Raw genomic sequence first — 19,353 nt, 5'->3', positions numbered from 1 at the left:
AAGGTCTTAAATGGTTTGGTTGCTTCATTGTAGATGTTCCTTATTTTATTAAAAAAAATAAATTATAATTCCTTACTTACTTTTGCGCATTGCCTTTACACTGCTTGGCAGTACCTGCACCCAAATGGACTCGAAGCACTTTGTTACTCTTACTGATCTTGTTTCCTCTTGTCTAGATCTTTGCTTGTGTTGTTCTTGTTCTCGTATGGACGTCGCTTTGGATAAAAGCGTCTGCTAAATGACATTGTAACATTGTATGAAAAGCGCTTGATCAATAAAGTCTGATTGATTGATTGATTGATTGATTTTCCACTCCGAGCCGCTAGGGGCGCTGTCCCCTGGAGCTGCACACCGGCATACGTCACCAGTTTCATGACGTAGCACTAATATCACAGCTCTCAGAATCAGCGGCTGTGTTTTCGGCTTCTTTCAGGAATGGGTCACTTAAACTGTCCCATTCTCCCTTTCTTCTCCCCTTCTCTTCTGTGTTTGTTGTCCTGTATCCTCGGACTGTCTCTCGGTACGGAGCTGAGCTTTGTCACGTGCGGGTCAGTCATTAAACTGTTAAATATCAAACACAATGTGAGACTTCACTCACACGACGTACGCTACGGCTCGGGTGAGTTTCCTTTCATTGAAGTGATTATTAAACATTAATAATAACATTAATACACATTAACATCATGTTATCCACAAACACTCACTCCTCTGACTGCACCCTCCTTTGTTTCTGTATGACACAAAGAAAGGCTTTGACTGATTCTGTGTGCATTAAGGATTCTGTCTGATGTATCTGAGATTAGGAGACATCTACAGATGGAATATTTACTCAAGTGTTAATGAATAACTGCATTACTGGAGTGGATTCAGATTTTACCTGGAAAAAAACTCTCTCTTTATCCTATTCCTCAAGTAAAAAATGATTTTTAGAAGCAAATTCTCTTAAATCTATTAAATTAATAATCTGGCAGAATTTCTCAGATTGGTGGGTGTGATATTACCAAGTTAAATTTAAGTTGTTTTTTCTTTTGTATTTGTAGCTTAATATTATAACTAAATTAATATTAATGCTCTGATTGTGTTTTTCATACAGTCTATAGTTTTTCATACAGTGTGTGCTCATAAAAACCTGGTGCAATTTTAATTGTGCAATAACTTACATTAATATCATTCATAAGATGTAGTGTACATAGTGTTTATATGTGTTAAATTTGCTATATTGTATTTTATTCTATCTTATTTTATATTCACTTGTACCACTATTATTATTTTACTTTAACCCCTTAAATATTATTTCATATTCACTTTTCAAATTTTTACTATTTTATTTAATCTTATTAAATCATGTTTCTATTCACATTTATCAGCATTATTATTATCTGATTTTATATTCACTTTTATCACTTTTGTATCTTACTAAATCATATTTATATTTGCATTTATCATTATTATCATTATTATTATTATTATTATTATGATTATTATTATTATTTATATTGTTTTATATTCACTTTTATCATTTTATTGTATCTTATTAAATCATATTGATATTCACATGTATCATTATTATTATTTTATGTGATCTTATTTTCTATTCACTTTTATCACTATTATTGTTTTATTTCATCTCATTGAATATTATTTTATATTCACTTTTATCATTTTTACTATTTTATTTTATCTTGTTAAATCATGTTTATATTCAAATTTATCAGCATTATTATTATCTGATTTTATATTCACTTTTATCACTTGTTTATCTTACTAAATCATATTTATATTTGCATTTATCATTATTATTATTTTTTTATTTTATATTGTTTTATATTCACTTTATCATTTTATTTTATCTTATTAAATCATATTGATATTCACATGTATCATTATTATTATTTTATTTGATCTTATTTTATATTCACTTTTATCACTCTATCTTACTAAATCATATTTATATTTACATTTATCATCATTATTATTATTTTATTTTATATTACTTTTTATATTCACTTTTATCATTATTTGTTTGATCTAATTACATTTTTTTTTTAACTATTTAAGTACATTGTTGTATTCTCCTGTCCCGTGGTGTAAGCTGCTGGAACAAATGAATTTCTCCCAATAAGGATCAATGAAATACATCTATCTAACAATAAAGTGCATCTATCTAACTTCTTTAGCTGTTGGTTTGCCAACATAAGTCAGGGGGATCAAAGTCAAACCCAACACATAATTCACTGATTTAAGTCTGTAAGTGTTTCCACAAATTTAAACACTATGAACAAAGTGAATTGGCAAAACAGCACCGAGACAGGCATTCATTATCTTCTTTAACAATGAGATCAGCTGTTTGAGTTAGAATTTTTATTCAAACTTTATTTAACCAGATAAAACCCAATAACATCAAGGCCTGTGTCAGAAGGGTGACCTGGACTTGTTAAAGCTGCTGTGAGGAGCTTTTGTTTTGTATCGATTCTGGCGCCCCCGGTGGACAAAGCGATACCTCTTATCTCTTGTCCTATACATGCAAAAAGTAGTGTTTTTAACAAAAGCCTCATCCTGTTGTCTTCAACAGTCAACTTCATCAGGGAATGTGATTATTTTCCATGAAAACAGTCAAATAAAGGCTGTTTCTGAAGCGAGATGTCCATCATCTGGTCTGAAACCTACCCCCCTCAGGCGGGTTTCAGGCATTAAAAATGACAATAGAGAAGGTGTCAGTGTTGCTGCTGATGGCCTTGTTTGCTATTGAAGGTCATAAAGAGGCATCAGTATCATTTTCAGTCTGTTTCTCAGCCAGTTCAAAACTCCTCACAGAGCCTTTAAGGCATGAAAGCTCATCTGTTTAATATATATATATGTGTGTGTCTTACAGGTAGTGGGCAGCAGTCTGTAACCGGGGTGACCGCTGTGGAGGACAGTAACAGCTACTGGAGTATTCGAGGAACAAGTGACACCTGGTGCCATCGGGGCACTCCGGTCCAGTGTGGGCAGACGATCCGTCTGACTCATGTCAACACCGGCCGTAACCTGCACAGCCACTACTTTGCTTCACCACTGTCCTCTAACCAGGTGGGTGCTGTGAGGGTCACGTGTTGGAGGGAGGAAAGGTTGTTCCTGTCCTGTGAGAGAGTATTCCCATAGTTTCTTGCAGAGACAGGGAGAAGGTGGTTTTGGCCTTTAAATTCAAAGACATAGTAAGACAGGACGTGGTTTTATTCTAGAGGTCGTATTTATCCCTTCTTACAGTGTTTTATTTTGTGTCCTCTGTGCATTTTCCTGTCTCTTCCCATAGATGATTCAGGTGCTTGCACTTTCAGCTGTGACATTTATGACAGCATTTTAGGGGCAAATTCAAGAGGCTCATCTTGTTACACAGTGTGGTAAAAATTGGCAGATAGAGCAACAAGTATTCCATCAGCAGAGTCAAATCTACAATAAATCAGATAGCTGACAGGCCGGGCAGCTTGCACTTCTTTTGTCTTTCGACTGGCGGGAGGATTGTTATCATTGTAACATCAGGGAGCGACTGTTAAACAAAGGCTTGACATTAAATCACGGGGACTGTGCTGAACAAAGAAACAGGTGTGAGAGCTCAGTTTCTAAAGCGAATCAGGTCCAGAGGAAAACACCCGTCCTGTGTGAGTGAGCTTTACTCAGATAGAGTAACTGTAAAAGTGTGTACTCATAGATTCCCTTTAATGCATGTACTCATGGATGCACATTTAATGAAATGGGCCTTGCCGGTAGTCTGCAAAATTTTGTTATGCCTGCATAATGACAATAAAGAAACTTGAATTGAATCTTGAATCTTGAATGGGAGCAACAGTTTGAGGTTGACCTGAGTTGACGGTTGTTTTTACACTTCAGGAAACTCACAAAGTCTCTGAGAAAACCCTCTCCAGTCTCAGGGAGGTGTAATGACACTGTCCCTCCAAAGTGTTGTCAGGTTGAAAGATGTGAGCTGTGAGATGATGGTTATTAATCGTCTGTCATTTTGCTCTATCATTAGTACCAAGGAAGCTGTTTTAGAACAGCTGTGAGTGTAATAGATGATAGAACACTTTGTTGTTGATCCTCGAACGGAAGAATCTGAAAGTTATTGAACATTAAACTGCACTATTCACATCCATCCATCTTCCTCCGCTTATCCTGGTCCGGGTTGTGGGGGCAGCAGTCTCAGCAGGGAAGCTCAGACACTCCTCTCCCCGGCCACTTCCACCAGCTCCTCTGGGAGGATACTGAGGTGTTCCCAGGCCAGCTGAGAGACATAATCACAGCAGCGTGTCCTGGGTCTCCCCTGTGGCCTCCTCCCAGACGGACGTGCCCGAAACCCCTCCCCAGGGAGACGTTCCGGGAGGCATCCTGACCAGATGCCCGAACCATCTCATCTGGCTCCTCTTGATGCGGAGGAACAGCGGCTCTACTTTGAGATGTCTGAGCTCCTGACCCTCTCTCTAAGGCTTAGCCCAGACACCCTGCAGAGAAAGCTCATTTTGTCCGCTTGTACTTGCGATCTTGTTCTTTCGGTCACTACCCACAGCTCGTGACAATAGGTGAGGGTTGGAATGTAGATTGGCCGGTAAATTGAGAGCTTTGCCTTCTGGCTCTGCTCTCTCTTCACCACGACAGACCGGTACAGCGTCCGCATCACTGCAGACGGTATTTCCGTCTGCTCAAGCGCATTCACCCATTCATACCCATTCACTCACTGATGGTAGAGGCTGCTATTTAGTGAGGGACCATCAGTATAAGCTAATCTCATTCATACACATTCAATCAAGGACACTTCGGCAAGTGACCGCAGGAGCTGGGATCGAACCGCCAACCTTCCGATGGATAGACGACCGACTCTACCCACTGAGCCACAGCCGCCCCATGTCTGTTTTTGTACTTTATTTAATTCATGTAGAGCATCTTTGAGTACTTAGAAAAGCTCTATATAGGTCTTATCAATTATTATTATTATCTAAGAAGTTGAAAAGGACAGAAGCAGGGTAGGAGATTAGAAAACAAATATTGTTCTATATCCATCTGAGAATTTAAAGGTTGGGTATGTGACTCTAAAAAAAGTTCTATTAATATTTGAACTATGCTAGATTAAATACAACTTTGAGAGCTCTCTCTGAAGCTCTGCCCCTATATTCATGCTTACTCAGCGAATAGACTCACTAAAAAGTAAAAGCAGCAATATAGCAATGTCGTCAAATCTGGATTGTCTGCTGCCAGAGAAGGTTAGCTTTAGTTCAGGGCTGGAAACTGCAGAGCTGTAAGTGCACATTGATTTGACAGTGCGTGCATCATGAGGACATCTTCACTGCATTTGGAGAAAAGTGTTTTGTTTTTTTTTAACCTTTATTTAACCAGGTAAAACCCATTGAGATCAGGATCTCTTTCACGAGGGTGACCTGGCCAAGAGGTCAGCAGCACATGACACAAAACAGTCACACGAAAATGACAGCACAAATTAAAACGTACAATTTATAAATACATAGTGTTTTACAGTATGAATAAGAGGAGTGGAGGCTGTAACAAAACAACAAACAATGATTTAAGGTTTAAAACACAGGCACTGTTCAGGGCTCTCACGCTGTCTGTCCCTCAGGATAGAACGGAAGGCTCCAAGAGTCATAAGTTCAGAGAGTTTCAATGTAGTTTGTAGAGCGTTCCATGCCATAGGGGCAGCAAAGCTGAAAGCTCTTTTTCCGAATTCAGTCCTTACCCGAGGAACAGATAAAACAAGAGTAGTGTTGGAACGCAGGGTATAGGAACTGATTTTTCTCTGCACTAAAGCGCACAAATATTGAGAAATCAAGCCTAAAAGAGCCTTATAGATTAGGGTCAGCCAGTGTTTATACCTACGTGCACTCAGAGAAGGCAAATTTGATTTCACATACAAATCACAATGGTGGGTGAGACGACTACAGCCAGTGACAAATCTCAGTGCCGAATGGAAAACGGTGTCCAAAGACTTGAGACATTTGGATGACGCACTCAGATAAAGCACGTCCCCGTAGTCAAGAATGGGTAAGAAGGTCGCTGTCACTAGTTTCTTTCTGACCCTGAGAGAGAAGCAGGTTCTGTTTCTAAAAAAGAACCCAAGCTTCACACGAAGTTTAGTACGCAAATTATTAATATGGGCTTTAAATGAAATCTCCTGATCTAGGATAAAACCCAAGTACTTGTAATTTAAAACCTGCTCTATAGGATTTCCTTTGGATGTAACAATGTTTGTAGTGGTCTGTGGTAGCGCCTTTGAGTGAGAGAAAACCATGAACTTGGTTTTATCTGTATTTAAAACCAGTTTTAGATCATTCAGACAAGACTGGATAACATTAAAAGCAGCCTGTAAAGACTCAAACGCCTGAGTAAATGAGGTTGAACAGCAATAAATAATGGTGTCGTCTGCATAAAAATGATGCATTGCATTTGACAAGTTGTTACAGAGATTGTTTATGTAAATTGAAAATAAAATGGGTCCCAGCACTGAACCTTGGGGCACCCCTTTGGTAATATCCAGAAAAGAAGAGGTAGTTCCCGCCACCTGAACACATTGTGTTTTGATTCACTTTCCAGATCTCTAATGGACTGGAAAAACGAACAAACCTGATCTCTCTCCTTTATTTCTTCTCCCAGGAGGTGAGCGCGTTCGGTGATGAAGGGGAAGGAGACCACCTGGACGAGTGGCAAGTCCAGTGCGGGGGATCCATCTGGAAGCGTGAGGAATCGGTCCGTTTCCGTCACAAAGCCACGGACGCTCTTCTGTCAGTGACGGGCGAGCAGTACGGACAGCCGATCCGCGGTCAGAGGGAGGTTCACGCCATGCCCAGCCCCACCCAGCACAGCCTGTGGAAAGTCATGGAGGGGATCTTCATGAAGCCCAGCGAGAGCCCCGCAGGCAGCCGAGCTTACACTCACCAGCACACAGAGTTCTGAGCAGGCTCCTGTCGCTTCCTGTGTTTCCCTCCGTCTGCCACTCTGATCCTACCTCTGTCCCTAATTTACACCCGTACCAGCAGCCTCTTCTTTCTACCCTCTTTTCTCATTTTCCCTCCCTTATTTGCTCTTGACTGTCATCTTTTGAGGAGACTTTGCCAAAAGTCTGTCATGAATCGAAGTGCAGTGACTTTAAATCACCAACCTCTAGCATTCAGTGCGTTTTAGCCATGCCACTCAGAGAGCTGACACTACTAGAAGAGCAGTTTGCATAACGGTATACGAAGACATGAAAGGTGTTCAAAGTCATTCTGCAGAATGAAGAATAGTCTGTCAGTTTTTGTGACACATACCAACCCAAAGGAGACGATCCTCCTCTTCTTCTTTAATTTATTTTGAACTGCCATCAGCTGTCACACTACATGGGGCACATTTTGCAAATCAGAACGGCAGCAAGTGAGTCGTGTTTAGTTGGATTTTTAAAAAAGTGTTACACTTGTGCCTTTATCCTTTTTAAAAATGAGTAGTTGATCAAATAGTGGAGCTTTCTAAACTTTTGCAAACATTTTTAATGTGTTTTGAATGTCTTTGTGAGCTCTACCTAACAGTGGATAAGCAGTGTTACAACGATAACGTTTTTAATTTGAGACTTGTTCAGTGTTGCATACAAACATCCCAAACATACAGACACAAGCAGCAGGTATGTTTCATTAATGCTCATCATGAACTGGACGTTGTTATTATTGGATCAGTTTCTAAGCGGTGCTGGGAGAAAGTGCAGTGTTTTGCTTTCATGCTGCCTGTGCATGCATTTGTGTGGGATCGACTCTGTGTTCCAGAGGTTCATATCAGCAAACAAACATGCAATGAATACCTCATATTAAAGATTTTTTTTATGCATATCAGTGTTTGCTGCTTTTTTTATGCAACTTTCTGCTCCTGCAGTTAAAGCTTGGGCTGGTAGTCACGGAAAACTAGCATGAATTTGAATGTAGCATTTCCTCAGGACTCTGTCTAACCCCTCCACCCCTCCCCTCGGAGCTCCTCCAAAAGGACGCCCCCGCTCACATGCATGAGCGCCGCTGATTTGCGACAATTGTGACTGATTCAAAATCAGTCCTCAGCACACCGTTTGTGTGTTGCACTACATCAACTTATGTCTCACTCAGCGGTAAGAAAACTAGAGATAGACCAATATGGTTTTCTCAGGGCCGATACTGATACCCATTATTAGTAGTCAAGGAGGCCAATAACCGATATTTGGAGACGATATTCATTTGCAGTAAAAGGGAAAAAATTTCCAACACTGAACTTTGTTTAAATGCCTTTAAGCATATGTTTATTAAACAGCTTTTCAGATTTGAAACATGTTAAAGGTTTTTTTTTATCTTAGAGAATAAATATCTTTGTTTTAAAATTCTAACAAAGACTGCAGGGAGCTCCCAGGCTCAGCAGCATGTCTTATAAAGTTGAATGAAAACTTAAACAAATAAATAGCTCTCTAAAGTTTTCTACAGCAAATAAAGTTTTCCAAAATGCCAATATAACTGAAATGTTAATCTTTCACTTATCTTTGTTTTATGGGAATATTTCAGTGTTTTTGAAGTGGGGTTGTATGAGTTTTAAATCACTAGTAATTGTAGGGGCCACAACGAATGCTGCTCAGCTCGTCCCCTGTGATGAGAAACTGCAGGGAATTTTGAACACAAGCTAGGCTACAGTTTATGCAGAAGGTGTCATTTCTGCCACGTGATTTAATGAATTTTGAGCCAAAATAACCCAGTTTTAAATTGATCTCTTATCGGCCGTCGGATTTTTTTAAAAAGGATGTTGCCGATATGCGTCAAAATGCCGAATATTGGCGCTGATTATCAGTCTATCCCTAAAGAAAACACCAAAACATTATCATAGTGAAAGTTGAAAACACAAACAAACATCGAATGTACGTGCAGGAGGCGGGCAGAACGGCAGGACAGTATTTGGATCCTGATGGCAGGGATCGGTTGGTGTTTTCCCAGGTTTACTCCGGCTGTAGATTGCAGCATTTGTTCTCTCTTTTTTAAGAACACATTGGCCCAATCTCAATGTCCACCCTCAAGCACTCACTGACTTTAAGGCGCAACCCTGCTAAGTCTGTGAGGGTTTAGGTCTGTCCCACTGTCAAATCATGAAGCGTGTGAGGGATCTCTCTCAGACTTTTTGAGCCCTTCATGCCCCCTTTCCATAAGTGGGCATTTTTGCAGATTTAGCGTAAGGGAATTACCCAGAGTTCATAGCATTGTGACGTGAAACACTGGATTCCTAGGGGAAGCCCGCAAGCATGCTAAGGTAAACGAACGACGCAACATGAAATTTAAAAAAGTGTGACAGTAAAAAGGAAGAATGAAAGTTTCAATGAAATTTACAGGTACAATTTTTTGCCTTTAAGTATAAATATAGAAAACAGCCATAATCTATTTATCTTCACACGTATGTGTGATTTATATATTTTAAATGTTGTGGTTAAGCAGTCTGTACGCTAAGAGCCTGGATCACATGGCAGTCAGTCGTCACTTAAGCGCCTTGAATTTAAGGAAAGAAAAATTGTGCAATAAAAAATCCTAATATCGCTAGGATGAGCTGGTGACGTCATGCAGATCACGTGAGACGTCTCAAAGTGCTGTCCCATTCCAGTTCATCGGTTTTGAGCCCTTACAGCCTCCTGCCCTCAATCACTTTCCAGGTAACGTCAATTAAGTCAATAGGGCTCAGGGCTTAGGGAGGACATTGAGATTGGGCCAACATGTATTGATTGCCATTCGGACATGAAGATCATTTTAACTAGTATAAAAAAAAGTGTATCTAAATCTGACTACCAACCCCAGCTTAAAGATGATCACTTGGAATAAACCCATGATGCCATTAAGAACCGCAGTAAACATCAACATCAACAATGAGACTAACTAAACCACAGTGTAGGCCAGGGGTGTCCAAAGTACGGCCCGGGGGCCAATTGCGGCCCAAGGTCCATTTATTTATGGCCCCAAGCTTCCATCTTAAATTGTGTTATTTATAGCAAAGAAATTAATCACAGTTTCTTTCTACAAACAAAACTAAAGTCAATCCAGAAACGTCTCAAAAAGCTTCATATGGACTACCTGTCTAAAGCCAAAGCTCTGGGAATTCTGCAAGATGGCAATAAAGAAGAAACACAAGAACTCTTAAAGTTGACAGGTTTTTAAATTAATGTTTTTATCATGATGTGAAAATGTTCTTGATGAACACTAAAACTTCAGAAGACAAAAAAGAGGACACAAGACAAGATCAAATTATGAAATTGTGCAGAAAAGGCAAAATTTGGTGCATCAAAAATGTTCAGAACTCAGGAAAATAATTATTTTGTTCTTAAAATGTTGTCTGCTGGTCAGAAAGGTCTTAAAAACAACATGAAAAAGAAGTGTGATGAAATCTAGATCATGATCCTGCCATAGGAAAATAATGATACAATATTTTTCCCACATTGCCGGACCCTAATGAAAAACATTTTCCTCCAGAAGAAGATAACGTTTGCTCATGTGTACATGGCTTGTGGAGAACTGAGGACTTCCTAGTTACTGATTTATTGAGACAAAATTTAAAATGATTGTTATTAAATAAATATTTCATATATAACTTTTGGGATTCCTAAGTCTCAGTAGGAGCCACTGGCCCTGAGGTATTCTGACAACATCAAATGTGGCCCTCTTTGATAAAAGTTTGGACACCCCTGGTCTAGGCGATGCACTATCACCATTATGACCCTCTTCCTGATTAATTCATACAGAAGTTGGGAGATTTGGAGTGACCCTGAAAAGTCAAACCCCTTAATTTAACCAACAAAGATGAATTTTAAGGATTTGTTAATGTCTGCCTGGGCCATTACACTCAGCTAAACGCCTTGTTTGTCCACTTAATGGCTTCTTAATGTTTTACTTCATTATCTGACGGTTAATGGGGTTCAGGTGCATCTGTTCTGAGGTTGCTCTCTCTTCTATTTGACCTTTGCTCTCTCATTATCATGATTTAAAGTGATGCCAGCAGAGCTCCACAGGAAACTTCCCTCTGACACAAACATGTTAACTCACCTCCGGACATTATGAGTCTGAATGTGGTTTCAAGCTGCAGAACTCAAGAGTGGAAGTTTAACCTTTATGTGCAGACTCAGTCCGCCGAAGGTAGACATGTTAGCAGTGCAACAAGCCCTGCATGCACTGTGTGAGGGGGATGTCAGGGCAATGATCTTTATTTGTGCTTTTCCACCCACATGAAGAAGAAGCAGCAGGGCTGCTCAGTGGAAACCACGCTGTGCTTGTCACTCTATTTTTAGGGGTTGGTATTTCAGATGACACTGTAACAATGATAGCAAGTGACAAGTACAGCAACAAGCCAACTTTATACGGTGAAAAAAACCTGCTCGAGTGCTTCCTGTGAACTGAGAGTTATGTGTAATTTAGTTGGCTTATATAAGGATGTTTCACCTCTTTCCAATGCAGGGACACTAAGGTGCATTTTCCAGAAAACACAGATGCCTTCAAGTTTCTATCAAAACAAGATTTTATTGCATAAACATATATGGGTATATTTTTTTTAGATTAAACAGATTAAACTCATTATTTGCATTTTTAATGATCCATTCAATGGGTGACTATTGCTGTTTTCTTTCTCCTTTTTCTAAGCAGCATGCCAAGGTTGTATTACATATCTTTGTTTAGTTTGATCTCTTTACAATCTACAAGGTAAAAACATGTTTTGGTAAAAACAAATCCCAAAGGAACTTTTCAAAAACATGAAAATCATGATCTGATTTTGTCCTGTAACGATGCACAGTAATGATGTAAACTTCAGAAGTGTTGATAAAAGGTATCTGAAATGAGGTTCCCCCTCGCAGTAACCACGCGAGGACGTCTGAATGGCACGAATGTTGGAGAATTGTTAAAATAAAGTGGTCTATGCTGGTTTTCAAAAGGACCATGATGCTTCTTGAAGGAGGTGAAAAACATGGTCCGTTGGTCAAATGTCAGTGTGCTGAGAATATCAAAGACATGGGACAGACTCACAGCGATAAGTGTAGCATACATTATACAGCAGTTTATACAGGACGATGAGGTGGTGAGAATATTCCAGAGAAATAACACAGAAAGTGAATAAAACATCATTTTAACCATCCACAGTGAGACTCTACCCAAGATGACGTGAAACAGAGACGATGATGACGGTGATGGTGTGACCTTGAATTTGCATATTTATGGAAATGCCCTCTCCTGCTCTCTGATTTGATTAATAGCTGGTAGAAACTAGAAAAAATGGCTATTACAGTAGAAACTGGAAAGTCAAATATGTTACAGTAGTACGTACATTTGAACCAAGGCTGTGCCACCACAAAGAAAGATTAAATGGATTTCCCTGTCTGTCAAAGACGTGAAAATCTGAACAACGACATGCATACTGATTTACAGTATATTACATTTTTGCTGTGAAACTTCTCACAAAGCTATTTTTCTGTTAACAAAGCCCTCTCTCTTTTTATGTGTCTTCTCACAGCGTATAAACTCACATGTTTGCACGTTAGTTTGATTGAAATATCTGGTTTTGCTTTTTGTCCATCCTGCAAAACACATAAAAACAAATCATCAAATAATGTGCAAAGGGGAGCACCATGCAATTTTGGAATCCACATTTATGGAGTCTTGACATTGTAATCAGTAGCTACTAACACCAACAAGTGAATTTTAAAGATGCAACTTCACAGGGCTGAGGAAAACGGTGGAACAAATGTCACAAAAATGATGAGTTTTGGACGCAATTACAGAAAGGGACAAACACTGAATATACCCATTAATTGAACGATAACAGATAAACTGTGACATATTTCTACACCCAGCCCTGAAACACATCCTAAAATGAAATATGTGGTCCATAACAGAAGAGAAGCATTTCTTAACCCCCTGTGTTTTTTCCCCCAGATCATTTTATCCCACTTCAGTGCTGTCAGGTCTGAACCACGAAACAAGTACGACCCCAGAAACCGCAACAGAAGCTGCAGCAGTAACACAAACTAGAAAAAAAGAGTCTTATACAGACAATACTGCTGTTGTGACACTGACACGACACATTAAAAGCTCACAATCAGTGGTGTTGTTCACCTTTTCACAAACACCTTGAAAAACGTTGCTGCTCAGGCGTGTAGCTGCAGTTCTTAATCTAGCCACTAGAAGGCAGCCTTTTCTAGGAGAACGGCTGTATCACAGCTCGACTGTGTATCCCTGATTTATCTCGCGAGTTTCTACCCCATACATTCTGCTGTTGACATAGTAATACATTACACAAGCTTAGTAGTACTTTATATACAGTGACGTCCTGGGAAATGGAGTGTAATGCTTGCTATGGCAGTGTATATACTGGCATGCTTTTCTGTGGGTTTCTATTCACCACAGCTGGGCAGTATTATTATGATATGCTGACACATTAACAAATGAGACATTTTCTTACAGTGTGTTATTAAAAATATCATAACATCAATCAGCCTCTTTTTTCTGACCTCCATACATTTTACACAGCTCTGTCTTCAATCAATTGATCAATAAGTCAATGAAACAATCAACCTTTCAGTCACAAGACTTGACAGTGATGCTTTTTTAGTGGTCCCTCACTGAGTATTGACTTGTGCTCCCAGTAGATACACATGTGTGGCAATTTAAGGGTGTCCATAAGTGACAAAAAGTGTGATGTGTGTACATTACAATATGAGATATACATTTAAATATACTGTGCTGACATTCAGTGCTCACATTCACTCAGTTCACATTCAACGCAACTTCTCTGGGGTTAATAAGTAGTTGTCGATTACAGGCTAACTTTTTATTTACTTTTATATTAGAATGGCTCAAAGCACCTGAAAACATTTTGGGTGAAAGGAAAATAAAGTTTAAAGGGTGGTCTTGGTTTTGAAAGCAACAAAATCAAACTCACTATGTTACGACTTATATAAAAACATAATCCTGTTCCAGTTTTCTGTTCCAGCAAGTCCAGTGATGGTGATATCTTCAGAGCAGAACAAATATATATCTCATTACACACATTCTGTTTCCACTTTTGGAAAATAAGCACAAATTAAATTTCAAAAGAAACCAAAGAAAAACTTAACTGATTGTTTTCGAGAAGTGCTCGGTTTGTGGCTGGTCCAGCTTTGGCTGCAAAGACAAGAAAGATGTGAGGTCATGGCTGTTCTGTCCACTCCCCATGCTCACAGTGCAAGTGGTTACTCCATGCCGTTTCTCAGCATCTGATTGGCTGCGATTAGCATGACACTGATGATGAAAGCCATGGCGAAGGCGCAGATCAGGCTTTTCCTCACACACGTCTGACGGTTCTTCTTCTTGGGATGGACTGAGAGGAGCGAAAAAAAGAGGAGAACATAAATAAGAGATGAGCAATTAGTTCTTTTAAAACCTCTCATGAGCAAATGATTCAACCAGTTCATTTATCATCTCTTATTACCCGGCTCTCTTACTCTTTTACTTGCACTTTATTTGCAAATTAGTTACACTTTTAAATTATAGATTGTTACTACACACTGTCTGTATACATGCTCCATTCTATTGAACTGTACTGTTTATTTTGACCTGTGCTGCTGACCTCTTGGCCAGGTCGCCCTTGTAAAAGAGGTCTTGATCTCAATGGGTTCTTGTCTGATTAAATAAAGGTTAAATACAAAATAAAATACATATCTTCTGGATGTGTAAGATGCTAGATTCTGATTGGTCAAAACCCCATGACAATGGTTATTACCTTTCCCTAACATGAGCAACACCAGATGCAAACTGATCACACGTCATGTCAAATCAATCCAAGGAGAAGGGTTCAGACACATTTTGACACCATAGACCGTAAGGTGAAGTAAAACCGTTAGCTTGCGTTAACATCAAAACAATGTGGCTAATACATTAGCTTCGGTTAGCATGCTAAATTGGCAGGTCACGGACATTTTCATTTTGGATCCTGTCCAGCAATATTAGTAACGAGTGGAGTAGGTGGGAGAAACTTTAAGTTACATATCTCTACAAAGAAACTAAACCCTCCTGTTATGTTCATTTCTCTGGAACAGCAATAATGTTCCTGGGTCAATTTGACCCAGGGTATATTCAATTATCCAAAAGTGTCAGAACCCCAAAAAATCCCAATACACATTTTTTTAAATCAAATTTTTAACTCTATTACTAACCATTTAAATCAAGATTTAGTCCATTGGTGTTCTTTAATTCTCACAGATCATGGTTCAATGAGGATAACTCACTCGTTTTACATTAAAATTCATTTAAAAACTTTTTTTAATTTACATTGGAAAGCCCTGAATCTAAATACAATAATTGTACATGACTTAGATTTTTGTTTATTATATTTTACATTTTGAATCTTTTATTTTTATGAAGTGATGTTGATAAATTAACACAACACCTCTTCTGTCACATGCTGCCCCGATTTTTATGCTGCATTTAGCTGGTTTGGAAGGAATATACTGCCTAAAATAGACTTCTAAAAGGGTCAATTTGACCCGCAACATATCAGGAGGGTTAAACCATGAGCGGTGGTGATGATAGCAGCAGGGTTCAATGTTGTGACATTTGTTTATATTTAAAGGTGTGTGAACCGCAGAGCTCAGAGAAGGAGAGCTGAATGAGGACAGTTTGATGTTAAATCCACCGCAACAGGAAGATAAGAATCCATCGGCATGGATTTATCGGCTAGCTGACGTGGAATCACAGTTTTTAAAAAGTGTTTACATTAATCATTTCAAATCAATAAAATAATCTTTTAACCAATGTTTTTTGCCAACATGTTTGTATTTTAAGGTGGTAGCCGGGTAATGTTAGAGCCATATATGTATCAATGTTGTGCGGAGTGTTTACTTTGTTTGATGCACTTGTTTACACACTAGGTGGCGGGTGTGTCAAGCCAGGTGTAGAGAGCACATAGAGAAGAAGACCCAATTAGTGGCAGGTGAGCTGCCTACCAGGTAGCAAACAGTGGCTGTTTCTGAAACCGCCTACTATACTAGCAGTACGTACTGATTTGTCCAAAATTCAGTATGTAGTAAGTAGTATGTGAACAAGAGCAAAATCTGCAGTAAGCCAAAACTCCCCGGATGTCTACTGATTCGGGAAAATATCTCAGTATGCATCGGACCAGTCTGCCTCGCGTACTGTTTCCCATAATGCACAGCGCTCGTTCTGCTTTTTCTTTTTCCTTATTTTTTGACCGGGGGGAATCCGTTTTTGGGTGCTGTGAAAGTTATCAAATTACATATAAACCACTTCCTAACTTTTTAAATCATAAATGGATGCTAAATAAGCATTTTATTTATCGCCGTACTTCTGCTTTCCAAAACCAAAAATCCAGCGACGTCGGGCTCAGCATGCTGCATGACAGATCGAACAGAACAATCAAACTACATACTAAATTCAAACGCAGCATGTAGTAGGCAATACCTACTGCCTACTACATTAGTAAGTAGTATGTAGCAAGCCGTTTCGGAAACAGCCAGTGTTTGACCGCCGTCGTCATTATCTTTGTCATTGTTTCGTGCACAATAGCTTTATGCCTTTCAATTCTGCAAGTTCATAGTGGATGTAAGTGTGGATTGATCCGCTGAGCCTTTATTGTGTGTAGATATAAAATAAACCTTCTGATGTCAATGCACAGAGTTTGGACGCCATTCATTCATCCTGCACGAGGACACGCGTTAAGTCCTGGTAAAGCAGCCCCTCAGTGGCTTATAGGTTTTGTTTCCACTACAGGTAATGTACGGTTAGCAGGTCGTTATGGGAAATAGAATCCCAACAAGGTGAGACAAGACTAATCCCCTAATCACCTTGAACACATTTCATATTGAGCAAATTTCTGCTATGCAATCGATTCACTAAGTTCTGGAAAAAAATCCCAGCATCAATGGTTGTTTTGCGTACAGATAGAAACATCTGTATATCGTATATGGAAGACTTCATTTGGGTAAATGTCTGTTTGTTTCTCGAGGATTCATTTCCTACATTGCTGTATTTTACAGCTTCAAAGCGACCCAGATCATCAGCAGGAACGCTCCAATGTAAAACATTATGAATATGTGAGAGGCACAAAGCGCTTTATTCTATTTTTTGAAGACAATAGAAGTGCGCTGGAATTTTTGTCTCACTAACAATTAGGCTTAGAGGCCTTCTCCCCCCACAGACATAATCCCTGGAGATTAAAAGAGGAAGACGAGCAGAGGCAGATGTGTCCTCCAACGGGCCTTCCAGCAAGAGCTACACCTAAAAGTTTCCTCTCTGTCAGCCCCCCTGTCTCAGTTTGTAAGAATCACACACACCGCATCAATAAATCAAGTCAGAGCTGTGAGTCATGGATCTAAGAGAGAGAGATGCTTAAAAGGCGCTGGAGTCCCATCGGACAGGAACAAGATTGGGAGGAGGCAGGCACGAAAGAAGGAAGTTGAGGATGTGGGAAGAGGGTTAAATGTGGAGAGACATACAGCTGTTCCTTTTACAGAAGAAGCTCTCTTCATCCCTTTTTATTCTCTCCCAGCCTCCTTTTCTCTTCACTGGTGTTATTCGGCTCTCTAACTGCGTGTCTCGCCCTTCCCTCAACACGAGAACTTTGTAAAAGAGAGTGCGAGGCCTGCAGTTTCTTGATCCCTTCCTTACCCTGTTATCTCCTCGTTCACCGTCCCTTTTCGCTTAGTTTCTCCGTTTCTTCACAGCTGTCTCCCGAGGTCTCGCCGAGACAGCAGACCAGCACTCAGCGGCTTCATTAAGGCTCTCCTAGTTTTCTAGCACATTTGATCCGTCTTCACCTTTGTCCCGCTCTGCCTTTACGGTGTCTCTCTGCATAGCGGCTGTTTCTTGCTTTGTACTTTCAGTGAAAAGAGTCAGGTTTCTCTCTTTGTGTTTCTCTAAAGCAACACGATGGTCTCAGGCTTCAAGAAAAATGTCCTCCGTGTTTCAACTGGGCACTTAAACTCTAACAACCTAACAAGCCTTTACTCTTCATAACTCAAATAATTTATGCATTACCTTGACCTTTAAACATCATTTGAATAATCAGTAAATATTACATCTGTTTTCTGGAACATGCCTCGACATCTTTGACCTTTTCTCTCGCTCGACACCTTAAGCATGAATCTTGGTGGATATTCGTTTTGGCATGGCAGCAGGTAAAGCTTTTCACTTTGTATTTGTTAAAAGTGTTAGCATTTTTTCAGCAACCTCAATGCTACGCCTTGTTCACACTGAACAAAGACTTCACAACAGATTTTCCTCCAGTCTCTGTGCTCTCTTTCCCTTTTCGGTTTCCGCTTTGCTCTTTCTCCTACGCTCCTCAAAATATTTATTTCTGCTCTGCTTTATTCTGCCTCCGTCTCGTCTCCTACCATAAAGTCTCAGTTTCCCTTAGTATATTTGTTGACACCTGTGTTGACTGGGGGCTAAGTGAGTTGTATAGTCGCCTGCAGACCACTCATCACGTTGAAATGAGAAGTATGAACAGCTGAAGGCAGCATTTGTCAATTTGTCCGTCTGTCCATCCAGAATGTACCTTAAAGGCAGAAGTTTAAAGTTTAAAAACAAGCCAAATGGTTTTCTTGTTGATGGCTTAGAAGATCAAAACCAATCTCATATTTGTGCTCCAAGCACAGATATACAGCCAGGAGACAACTGACTGAGTCACACACAGGAGGCAACAGGAAATGGCTATCCTGGCCTTATTGAAGGTTCAAATACACACCTACCTACCTACCTACCTACCTACCTACCTACCTACCTACCTACCTACCTACCTACCTAACTGTGTTGAGTTTTGTTCATCATAACCTCACTGGATGGTTTCACAGAAATGTCTTTTAATAAGATGTGCAGTTATATGTGTATACGTATTTAAAGCTCCTGTGAGAAACTTTCCATTAAGGATAAATTTGGCGCCCCCTGTGGACAAACTCATACCTCTCACATCTTTGCTGATTTGTTCAGCACATGAATAAATTGTGTTTTCTAATAAAATAATCTCATCCTGCTTCCTTTTATCAGTGATGGCTATCACACGTTGTGGATACTCGCTGAGTAAAAGTTAAGAAAAGGTATCACTCACATTTAAAACTGCTTTACAGAAGTTGTCGATCTTGTCCTTGATTGTCTTATTCAGTTTTGTCAATCATATAGAGGCACATCAATTGATTTCAATCTGTTTCATGACCAGTCAAATATCTCACAGGAGCTTAATTGGTGTTACTTGTAGCTTGCTAGCTCGCTTGCTCTTAGGCATTCTAATTTTTTATTCTTCAAGCTGCTCTTATTGTTTGTTTTCTCTTAGAAAAACCAACCAAAAATACAGATGAACACATCACCAAACCAGAATATGCTT

General features: G+C 39.5%; 2 protein-coding genes across 2 annotated transcripts in view; one reads left to right on the top strand and one right to left on the bottom strand.

The window, feature by feature from the left end:
* The first annotated feature begins 359 nt into the window (after window positions 1-359).
* On the top strand, window positions 360-7,833 carry sdf2 (stromal cell-derived factor 2). Its single transcript, XM_034684332.1, has 3 exons — window positions 360-619; window positions 2,873-3,069; window positions 6,634-7,833. Exons 1-3 carry the CDS (start codon window positions 436-438, stop codon window positions 6,931-6,933), a joined length of 681 nt encoding a protein of 226 aa, XP_034540223.1. The 5' UTR covers window positions 360-435; the 3' UTR covers window positions 6,934-7,833.
* Window positions 7,834-11,487: 3,654 nt separating this feature from the next.
* caln2 (calneuron 2) overlaps window positions 11,488-19,353 on the bottom strand; it is a 52,426-nt gene continuing 44,560 nt past the window's right edge. Inside the window, exon 6 of the mRNA XM_034683974.1 lies at window positions 11,488-14,337. Within this exon, the coding sequence (XP_034539865.1) occupies window positions 14,210-14,337 (128 nt within the window). The 3' untranslated portion in view covers window positions 11,488-14,209. The remainder of the gene's footprint in view (window positions 14,338-19,353) is intronic.

The sequence above is a fragment of the Notolabrus celidotus genome, chromosome 5 (assembly GCF_009762535.1).
Source record: "Notolabrus celidotus isolate fNotCel1 chromosome 5, fNotCel1.pri, whole genome shotgun sequence".
NCBI classification, from domain to species: domain Eukaryota; kingdom Metazoa; phylum Chordata; class Actinopteri; order Labriformes; family Labridae; genus Notolabrus; species Notolabrus celidotus.
Note: the sequence above shows the minus strand (reverse complement) of the source record. Positions and strands in the feature narration are given on the sequence as shown.

Coding starts and splice junctions, on each gene's coding strand:
- sdf2 (XM_034684332.1), top strand. CDS start 436: ATGGGTCACTTAAACTGTCCCATTCTCCCTTTCTTCTCCCCTTCTCTT. Junction 620..2,872: donor CGACGTACGCTACGGCTCGG/GTGAGTTTCCTT, acceptor TGTGTCTTACAG/GTAGTGGGCAGCAGTCTGTA. Junction 3,070..6,633: donor CACCACTGTCCTCTAACCAG/GTGGGTGCTGTG, acceptor TTCTTCTCCCAG/GAGGTGAGCGCGTTCGGTGA.